Source organism: Abrus precatorius, unplaced genomic scaffold (assembly GCF_003935025.1).
Source record: "Abrus precatorius isolate BTA unplaced genomic scaffold, Abrus_2018 Scaffold7, whole genome shotgun sequence".
Classification (NCBI taxonomy): Eukaryota; Viridiplantae; Streptophyta; class Magnoliopsida; order Fabales; family Fabaceae; genus Abrus; species Abrus precatorius.
Window position 1 is genome coordinate 29326905 of NW_020874417.1, and position 11540 is coordinate 29338444.

Sequence of the window (11540 nt, forward strand, 5' to 3'; positions counted from 1 at the left end):
AATGACACCTAAAATTGGTGTCTGTATGTATTGCTATAATTTTTACATATCTGCAAACAAATTATATGTTTTGGCATCATGAACTATTTGTCTAATCGATGCTATTCCTCCTATTACAACCAAAATTGAGGATGCTACTGTAATCAATGAGTTCACCCAAAACATTATGCTGTGTTTTGAGGGCTTGAAAGTCATATTATAAAGAACCATAGGCAAAATGAAATCAAGAGGAATGCATCCAAATGCCCCGAACAAAGACATTATATCTGCAAAGAATGGCAACATCGCTGCTAAAACTGTGGCTGCTGCCACTGATAGTGACCGAAGTAGCACCCTTGGCACAACATTTCGGATGGAAAATTGTCCCATTTTTGGGTCTCCAAAAGTTGTTTCAAATAACTCATTAGTTGGTTGCAGATAAACCTGTGATATAACCAATATCTATGGTTATTCATCACGAAAATGAGATGTCAACTGCAAAATTCACAAATATATACCATTCAGGTGTTCTTACCGCAGTCATTCCCATCACTTGCAGAAGGATGAATATATTAGTCATCAAGAAAAACCATTTGGGTAGCAAAGGCTTTGTCCCACGGAAGAAGTTAGCAAGAATTGTAGGATTGGCTTCATTACCAAATGCCCAATAACCGGATATGGCCACATTAAAATAGGTAGTGGCTATAACAGAATAACAGACACATAGTCCTTTCAACATTTTGCCCTTCACAGGAGGTGCCAAAGTTGCCTGCAAATTGCAAAAGAATTCTATTTAGTGACTTCGCATCTGCATTTAGCTAAACAAGGCTCTTAACTATGTTTCCTTATTAAAGGTCTGTTTGGAAGAGCTTCTAAACAAGGTTATAACTCTTGTAAGTTGTTTTAAGTTTATTTCAATAAGCTTCTTGGTTTAACTTACCAAAATTAGTTGTTTTCATCTTATACTAATTAGTTTTATCACTAAATTTATGGCATTAAGTATTGTTTGAAAAAAGCTTAAATAAGCACTTAAATAAGTCGTGTATCCAAAAACATCTTAAACTTGATTGCATATCCAACATGGGTTTTCTAAAAATGAATAACAAGATGGTCAACAAACCTGTATTTCTGGAATGATTCCACTGGCATATGTGGTAGCAATTATTGAAATACCATTGAAGACACCAAAGAGTTTGTCTACTTCAGAACCTCTTACAGAATAGTGTCTAGGTGGTGCATTTTTCGAGTGACCTGTGGTATATACAAGAGAAACGTCAACTTGATTTCAAGTTTCTGCTTAGGTTGAGTTGCCAATAATGCCATTGTGCTTTCCTTTCCTTACCAATGTATATAGAACCGACCGTGATGCATGTGGCATACAACACACAAAGAATCAGAGAAATCAGATTAATGTGCCTCAAGGAGTGAAATGATGGAAGTTGAGCCAAAATCAGTGTTATGACTCCACATATAATAATGAATTGATAAAGCTTCATTGTTCCTTCTGGGTTGTAGAGTATGTAAATGAACTGCAAAGAAGAAGAAAATGTAGCTTCTCAATAAAACACACAATTGTAATGAGGATGGAAATTTTCAAAAGTTGTAATTGGCAAAATGACACTTGTAATTGTAATTACCTTGAGGCTCTTTCCTCCCACTAAAGGACCACCGATCACTGTGCCAAAGCATATGACAAATTGAAGCGGGCCTACATAGTATTTGGCCCATCCAGGTCCTGCCACAACATTTGCAATTAGCAATAATATCAATTATGAATGCCCCAACCCATTAAAGGCACACACATCCTCCAATTAAAGGAAATCACAGTGGAAAAGAAAAATCAGAAAAGGAGTTCAATACCAACTAAATTAGTGGATAACACTAGCAGTTAAATTTTTTTTTTGTAGGTGACTGCTAGTGCTAGCTATTGTTTATATGCAGCATAGTTTCTCTCTAATTTCTAATGTTTTCGAATATATAATAAAGAGCCTGAAGTAAATATACCAAGCTGTCCATAGCTGTTGTAAGAAATAAAAGCTTTTCTTTTGGCAAAGAAAAGAAAAGCAATTTGGCAACAGCAACAGTTTCAGCTTTTAAAGCCTTATCATTATGTTTTGAATTGAAAATGAAAGTTTTACATTTCATTTCATAAAATGGGGAAAAAATATTAAAAAAGAAGGAAATTCAGATAAAAATTTGAACAATGAAAAGATAGAATATGATTATGTTGTGCCAAAAAGATGATAATTCTGTGAAAATTGGGACTATTGTTCTTTAAATTCACAACAAAAACCAAGGAAGCTGGATATTCACCTATAATATCTCTAGCCATGTCCCTAAATCGAAGCTGGCGACGCCCAAGATGTGCATGATGCTCTAAGACCACAGATAAAAGGTTGTATGAATAGAATGTGGTAAGGCCTGCAAGGGTCAACCAAAGCAATCCTCCAATCCAACCCAACAAAGTGAAGGAGAAAGGAAGAGTAAGAAGCGCAGGAGCCACAATAGATGTAGTCAAATGATACCCGCAGTGCAACCATGATCCTACATACATCACCACACAGCGAACAATTGATCAATACCCTTTTCTTATCTTCATGAAAAAGTAAAAAAACTCTTCATCATAGCCCCCCACAAAGCTTTTCTTTTGGTTCATCACAAACCACCATGGAATAAAGTAACATAGATCAATTCAACAAGGAAAAACACCCTCACCTTTTGATACAAGAACAAACTTTGCCCCTGCATCTACCTCTGGTGGAGTAGAGTGGTTGATGGCAAAGCCCTTTTCACTGTCACTTGTATACACTTCCGAGGAGTTGTGAACAACAGTTCCCATCTTTGTTGCCAGTTTTTCTTCTCTCTGTGATACGAATTAATTGTTCTTTTTCTGCGGCCAATAATATAAATTCACATACGTACCTTGAGCTAATAATGATAACAATAATGTACTGTATCTTATAAGAAGAGACGCAAGTTGACATGAATGCTGAAAAAGACTTAAATTAGTTTAGTTCAGAAACATGATTGAATCATGGTGGTCAAAGAAGCATAACTACTGTGCGTTGGAAACTGTCTTGGACTGATAATTTTGAATGGTATATACGACAGTGACACACATGGGTAACAACTTGCTTCATGATTAGTTTATTACGAAATCCTAAAGTTTTATGCCACTGTGAGGTGGGCTATGGTGACTTAAAACATTAAGGTGGCTCATCCAACATCAACATTGAAGTCAATTTAATCAGCTGTATTATATTATCAGATGCCAAATTCTATGTATTTTTGTAAGAAAAGTTGACCAGATACAGCCTGTCCACATACTTAGATTTCACACATGTGGGAATCCCCAGGATGCAACACATTTTTCTGACAATTTCATTTTGTTTCATGGTTAAAGTTAAAAGCAATCATTTTTACGTGAATTTTACTAATAATTAATGTTTTTTTTATTTTTATATATTGTTTTAATTACTAAATAAAGATATGTATAAACTTTTTATTTAAGATTTACTTTATAAAGTAATAAGAAAATTGTTGAGAGGATATGACAAATTCTGATTTGACTTAGAGTCTTTTGTTTAGTTTTTTTTTAAAGAGGGTTTTGCATCATACTTATTTCTAAAATTTATAAACTGTTATTTTTAATTTAAAACAAATAAAATAATTTTTTGGCATTTTATTTTTAAAAAGATCACATAACTATTGTTTTTAATTAAAATTATTTTATTTTTCTATTTTAAAATACTCAATCAAACAATCCTTCCCTCTGAATCTAGTAAAAACAAACTCATTCAAATAGGTTATAATATCTATAAAATTCCTTACAGCTGTTTGACTTTAAAAACAAAAACATTTCAGCTATCTCTATTTGATAAATGAACCTGGCGATTGATTCCTAAGCTTGGCAACTCAGGTTGAGCTTGTAGTAATAGTACATGACTGAGCTTCATAATAAATCAACAAATATCATTCATCTAAGGACCCCTGGTATTTTTATTCATAGATATCTAAGTCTAAATAAATAAATAAATGTTTGCAGATGAGAAATGCGTAGCATATACGTGATTTTAGATAACATTGTTTAAGATTTGCTTAATAAAAAATTATAATATTAAATCAAAAGTAGGACTTACATCATTTAGTCAACCTTATATAAATTTCACTGATAATAAAAAAATATATTAAAAATAATTTGTTACTAACCTTCCTTAATTATAAAATGAACTAATTCTTTTTATTCTGAATATATTAGAATAATGGATGTAGTTTGATTTTTTAAAAGTTAAAGTTCAAACATCAAAAGAAGCTCTAGCCTTTTCTTTTCCTCCCCTTAATTGATACAAGAAAAAGAAAAGCCACCGGCCAAAGCGAAGAGGCTAATATTAATGAACTCTTAAGTCTATTATTATGTTGAAGTTTCTTCTATGTCGGCTATGAGTCTACACAGAACATTCTTTGTTAGATCTTTAACTAAAAAGCATATCATATTCATATAATATCCTAAATCGTTTCGAATTAAACCTTTGAAAATAAAACTAATATAATGCAGAATTTCATCATACCCATGCAGGCACGCCTAATTTTCTCCCATGAACGGTATTGAAAAGGAAAAAGGAAAAAGAAAACCAATAATGAACGAGTTTGAAAAGTCGTAGCACTAGTTATTAGACACTATACTTTGACTTTATAAAAACGAACTAGAGTGATCCTCCTTCTCACCAAAACTATTTTAAGATTTTTTTTTATTGCAGTATGATACTTAATTAGACTAAAACTATAATTAATTATCTTAATTAGAGGCTTGCGTAAGATTAGAAAACAATATACAATACAGAGGTCTAACTGCTGACATAGTTCGGAAGGAAGAAGAAGTCTTCTTCCAATGCTAGAGGACAATTGGTGTTTAATAATAATTCAAAAGTTATGTTCATATATATATGTATATTTGTTGAGTTATCTTACTGATTAAAAGGATTTGTTTCATGGATAGGAAAGTTTTTTTTTTTTTCCTTTTTATTCTGTATTTTTTTTAATGTTTGTTGAATCAAATTAGATATATTGTTTTATTATTTTTTGTTTAAATTTTATTTTATTTAGGAAGCTAAAGTAAAAATAAAAAAGATAAAATAATATAATATATTTAACTTGTTATTTTGATATGCATTAAATGTAAAATAAAATAAGAGTTATCAGTTTTTTTATAATATTATGTTATCATCAAACTTTCATATTTTATCATATCCACTAAAATAACCCTAATGCATTATGCTAACCAATTACTAACACATGCATTAATTAATTTTTCTTCCAGGCCCCTGATAGTTTCCTTCATACTTTTAACCAAACTATATTCGAATTTTCTCTTGTCTAGCAATAGTATAAACTTCCCTTTTAAATGTTCCTTTTTCTTTTACATTTCAATTCTTTTCACGCCACCAACTAAAGTAGGATGCTCTATATAGTTTTCTCTAATTTTAAAATTGAAAGGAGCAACACAATTTGGCAGAAAATAATAGAATGTTCTCTTGCCAGAAGCTTCTGCCGAATGAAATTACAGAAAGGCTTACACTTTCCTGACGAATATTAGTTAACCTGATAAGAGACATCATGTTTCTTGACATTTTTCGGTACTAACTATGTTGCTCTAACTAGGTACATACTTATCTGGGTTTGTCAATTTTTGTGAAAAATGAAAAAGGAATAGAAGGTTCCCCGGAAATGTAACGGTCCACAAAGAACAAAAGTGCTTATGCAGATAAACAAAGCAAAAAAGTGCTTCTGTGGAGGTAGTAAGCTTGTCATGGTAAGCTGTTGACTAATGCCTCTGGACAAAGATGTGTGGAATGGTAACCAAAAAACAAAATTGAGTGGTTTGAGTTGGGTGTGCTGACAATTTTGTTTACAAGAAGGAGAAAATTAGGTGGTTGTGATTATTTTTGTTTGATTATGTGAAAAAAGTAACTGTTCTATACAATCTAAATACTACAAGTTATTTTTTATCTAATGGGTCGAAACAAAAATCTTATTTTATATTATTACTTATTATAATAATCAATCGTTGAAATTTTTGAACTAATTTACACACACACATGACACTTCTCACATATTGAGTTTTTGGGCTGTTTAGAATTGGACAAACAGAGAGAGAGAGAGAGAGATGGAAAGATGGTAGGAATTATGAAAGACATGGCAATAAAGATGGGCGTAATTAAATTTGAGAATAAACTATTAAGAGGGACAAAAGTATAATTTATGTGTATATTTTGTGATTTATTTGTATTTCATGACTTGAGTTGAGTTGGCTTATGCATTTTCGCGTGTTTTTTTTGGAGTATATTCAAAAATTATTTATTGACTTTGACTACATGAGTTGTCTCAGATCCTTATGTGACTCATTTTTTGTACGATAAGATATTTGTACTTGTTAGTCCTGAATAGCAAGAGCTCTTCTCTATTTATTATAAACTTTGACTTGGCTTCTAAATTCCCTGAAGATTTTATCATGTGTACGTGTAAGAAATCATAAGTTAATAGAAATAACGAACTAATATTTCAACCGCACAAGTAACCTTAATACTTTAAATTTTTACACAAATATCTTGAGGACAGATAATAAACAAAATAAAAGGTGTTATTTTTATAGTTATTAAAAAAATATATTTTAAAATCAGAATTTAAAACCACAAAAGGAAGATACCCAGCATAACTTATCACAATCGTCTCCATAACTCCCTATAACTAGATGAAGTAGGATAGTAAGCATAAACTTACATAAAATCAGAATATAAGCCATAATGTCTAAAACCAGGATCAAAATGATTGCAGACTTACCCCACAACGTAGTTGCAGCAAAACAAAACATTTGCTCTTGTAGATGAACATTTTAGTTTGATTAATGACCTACAGATGACATAGATTAAGTGTAAATGTTTCCCAAAGAAGGAATAAATCACATGTAGCATTCTAGACCTATATGTATTCTATCTATTATATCTATAGTCTGAATTAAAAAGCTACAACTTCACCAACTTACATCACCAACATAATGGTAAATTGTTGAACACTAGATGATAATTTTGGGCTCACTAAACCTTTACTTGCATTTTAAGGTCTCATACAACTTTAATCATTACAAAATATATCCAGCTTCATTCAGAAGAGTAATTAAGAATATCACCAAGTTCCTGAAAATGAATAACAAAACATCAAGAGTTAAAATAAAGTTCAAATGATAAAATAAAAATAAAAATCTAATGACAAACAGAACTACACAAACACAATTGCTAACAGGAATAATGGCAAAATCATGAATGACACCTTTGATAATGTACAAGATTATTTTCTATTTAAAGGGAGGGAGAAAAAAAAAATCAATTTATCCCCACTAAAGCAATTATCATTTCAGGGTGATCACATTTACCTTTCTATTTCCAATTAAGTTGAAGTTGTATATACAACCTACTCTCTAAATAAAAATATATTCACGACATTAAAGTTTTCATTCATTAAACTCATAAGCAAAAAATAACGAAGGGGCATATTCTTATTGTATTTAGGGTCATCAAGGCATAATGAATACTATCCCAATTTTATATTATGAATAAAGCATTCATAATGCATGCAGTTGCATTTAAGGCTATGGAAGCTTAAGCATACAAACCAAATTTCACATTATTCATATTGAGTTGCATTTAAGGTCATCGGGATCAAACATACCATCCTAATTTAAAATTATGGAATAAAGTTTTATGCTTTGTTTGGATGCTAAGAAAATATAAGGAAAGAAAACTTGTGCAATAATTTGGGTCAAAAAGCAAGAAAAAGGAAACATAAAGTGAGTTTTCCTGCTTTTTTTTTAAAGTTTATTAAAATGTTTAAATAATTTTTAAAATAATATAAAAATATTATATTAAAATTTTTACCTTTATTATTATTATTATTATTCACGAAGCTAAATATTCATGAAGCTCCTTTGTGCATGCTTTCTTTGGGTAGGAAATAAAAACAAAAACTGTGTGTTCCTTAATAAAGGATTTGGTATCAAATATAGTTGAGAAACAGAGAAGAGGAGAGAGGGAGGGAGGGAGGGAAAAGGCAATAATAATGAATTTCCTGAAAAAAAAAAAAAAAAAAAAAAGGAGAAATCAAATTTATAAAAATGAACTGAAAGGATTAACATGTGCTGTGTGATATCCATCCTACGATTTTTTATTGAACTGGTCCAACGCAACAGGGCCCAAACTCCTTAATAAATAACCGTCCTTTCTTTTCACAATATAAGTAAACTTTTTTTTTTTTTTCTAATCAATATAAGTAAACTTTGTTAGTTTTTTTAAAAATATCTTTCATAGTGTTATTTTTTATGAATAATTTAAAATACTCTTTGGATGATGAAAATCATTAAATAATTTTATGTTTACAAATATTTTATATATTTTTTATTTAATGGTTTTATTATCTTTTTAAAATTTTGTTTGGGCAACTTTTGTAATTGATAAATATTTTTGTTATTTTGATACTTTTTTTGGTTATTTTTTACAGGTAAATTCTATCTCTAAAATGAACAAGTATTATATATACTCGGTTATATAACAGGATTAGTAGTTTATTTGAAAAAATAAAAAAATAAGATGTTATATATTTTTACAATTTTTAACAAAAAAAAATAATAGAAACAATTTTTTTTTTAAATAAATAAATTTTGTTGACCAAAAAACTAAAATTTTAAATATTCTCTTTGTTCAAGAGAAAAATACTCTCACCTTGTTTCTATTTTAATTATTCCGTTCACCTTATACCATTGAGTAAAATTTTATAGGACGTTCATGGAATAATTTAATTTATTATTTATAAATGAGATTAATATAAAATTTCATTGGATGATAGAAATATTTTAAACAAATATCTTTTAACATTTCTAACGGAAAATAGTGGGTAGTACGTAAAATGATATTATACTATTACTTTTAATATATAATATTACAATTCATATATATATATATAGTCTTTAGTTCTACTGTAAACCAATATTTTTCTTAACGTTGTTTATGCCAATCAAACTTGGGTTAGGCTAGATTTCTCGAAGGAAAAAAAAAAAGAATTTAGAATGAGGAATGCATTTTTATAAAGGTATGATCTATAAAATTATTTGTTCCTGTTAGGGAAACACTAATCTTTTAGTTTCTGCCATGAAATGATGACGTCCCTCTGACTATTGCTGACGTGAGGAAGATACCTGCAAAAAGCATTCCGATGCTGAAGTTAGAATTTGGTTCTGAGTAATAAATACTATTTAATAATAAAAAGTCAACCACTTATCTGTATTCCTTACCTTTTTTTTATATGTTTTATCTTTAATTTTAACTTTTTACTTAAAGTAGATAATGCTTTAATTATTACCTTTAATTAAATTAATTACCTTTAAATTTTAACAAGAGATTTTCGACCAAATTGAACTGAATAAGTACTCAGTTTCTTTTTTTTTATATGTAGGACCGAGTCCAGTTCCTATCCCTATTTAGTACATTGTTAATTATCATCTGATCTTAGATTTATCCCTGCAAATAGCACCTCGTGGAATACATGGAAAGTCTCCAATAATGATGAATAATTAGGTGGAAGCCATGCAATAATGAAAGAACTAGTAAATTAAAGTAAGGTGGATTCCCATAGTTAAGATCAAATTGGGCTTATAATGTTGAGTTTTCTACTTCTAAAATAATCCAATTTCCCTTTTACTTCTTCAGTCCATGCAAGATTCTCTTGAGTTGCAGAAATACCATGCACTTGGGGATAAAGGCACTTTGAAAACAAACTAAGAGATTACATGGCTTTTGTTTTTATTATTATTATTATTGGATGCGAATCTTCTGCAGTACATAACACTATCACTAAAAAAATTATTTACTTACAAACAAAGATGGTTAATTAAGTGTTAAGATAGTTTTTCTATTGATATAATTTTATTTAATAAAAAATAAATTATTCATATAGATTTTAAAGTTTTATATTGACAAATAATATATTATACTAACATATAATATTTTGATAATATATAATATTTTTTTTATTTATAAAATTACTTATTGGTATAATATATATTATTATATGTATAAATTTTTTAAGCTTACGATAGTAATTTATATTTTGTTAGATAAAGAATGTACTAACAAAAGTTATTAGGCATTTGAGGATTTTTTTTTTTTTGCAGTGTATATTTAAATAATCATAAATTTATATTTACTTCAATATTATTAATTATAATTTTTAAGCTTGATTCGTGCTTACAAATTTTTTAGCATATGCTAAAGCAACTAGATAAAATGTACATGCTAAAATTTGTTTAATTTATGATGAAATAAAAATTATAAATATAATTTAATAAAAGTTGGCCATTACATTAATAACTAAAAGCATCTTGAAAATTGTAGGGGATCCATATATGACCCTATTTTTCTCCCTTGAGCACGTAGAGGATATTTGATTTTTTAAAAAAGAAATCTAGTCAAAAAATTTGAAAACCATTATAAGGGAAGATCAAGCTTTTGAATGATGATCGTAATTGCATGGTTTATGGATGATAAAGAAACTCTAATGTGTTGATTGAGACCATTGATTCTTTAAAGTTGGCGTTTATTAATAAGGATATAGCTTTTGCAGTTCTACAATGGAATGAGGATGATTGCATGGTTTATTGGATGCTTATGGAAATGTTGGAATGCTTTTGCTTTACGTGTTGCGTCCTCTTTGTGAAGCCAATATATATATATAATGTATTCTAACCAAACTTACAGCTTTTTAAAAGAATACATAATTAATCATCACAACTTGAAACCTGTTTCCGAGGGTGCTCGTCATCAGTTACATAAATAAATAAATAAATAAATATATATATATATATATATATATTATATTTTATTATTTACAGAAATTTTAATCGTTAGATTATTTAATTTATACGATTAAAATTTAGTATAAATTTAACTTGTTAATAAATCCTAGCTCTTGTTTATATTATATATATTATTATAAATAATATATACTATATTAACTACATAATTTTCTTTTTCTAATTATAATATAGGCTAATAGCTTACATAATGACATGATAGAGGCAAACTTTGTATACAGTAGCATTAGTAATTGATATCTTATTTGTGGATTTGGCCACTCCGTATCAATAAATATTTATAATAGTAACGATATTAGAGTATTAGTCGTAGTTTAAGTTCTATTAAATTTATTTGGAAAAAATGATTATATTAATTATAATGAATAATCTATTTTTTTAACAACGATTTAATTTTTATACTTATAAATAAAACATCAATTTATTTTTATATGTAAAATAAAAGTTTTTATTCTTAAAAATAGTATTTTAAAAATTATCTTAAAGATACTTTTAGAAAATAATTGTTTTCTTCCTTGTGTCGTGTCATTTTTTTAATTGAACATTTTAACTTTTTAAATTTTTAATCTTAATTTAAATTTTTAATATTTTTATAATATTAAAATGTTATTAAACTTAAAATACGTTATACAATAATTTATAATTT

General features: G+C 28.5%; 1 protein-coding gene across 1 annotated transcript; it reads right to left on the reverse strand.

Moving 5' to 3' along the window:
- Positions 1 to 2838, reverse strand: LOC113873166 (GABA transporter 1-like). Its single transcript, XM_027511169.1, has 7 exons — positions 2695 to 2838; positions 2293 to 2523; positions 1617 to 1714; positions 1322 to 1508; positions 1100 to 1230; positions 515 to 748; positions 1 to 423 (listed from the first exon to the last, which is right to left on the reverse strand). The coding sequence occupies exons 1-7, from the start codon at positions 2816 to 2818 to the stop codon at positions 43 to 45; spliced, it is 1386 nt and encodes a 461-aa protein (XP_027366970.1). The 5' UTR covers positions 2819 to 2838; the 3' UTR covers positions 1 to 42.
- Between the last annotated feature and the right edge of the window lie 8702 nt (positions 2839 to 11540).

Excerpts from the sequence above, each read along its gene's own strand:
- LOC113873166 (XM_027511169.1), bottom strand. The coding sequence starts at position 2,818 with ATGGGAACTGTTGTTCACAACTCCTCGGAAGTGTATACAAGTGACAGT. Across the intron at positions 1,509-1,616 it reads TGGGAGGAAAGAGCCTCAAG|TTCATTTACATACTCTACAA; the intron begins GTAATTACAATT and ends TCTTCTTTGCAG. Across the intron at positions 749-1,099 it reads GAATCATTCCAGAAATACAG|GCAACTTTGGCACCTCCTGT; the intron begins GTTTGTTGACCA and ends TGCAATTTGCAG.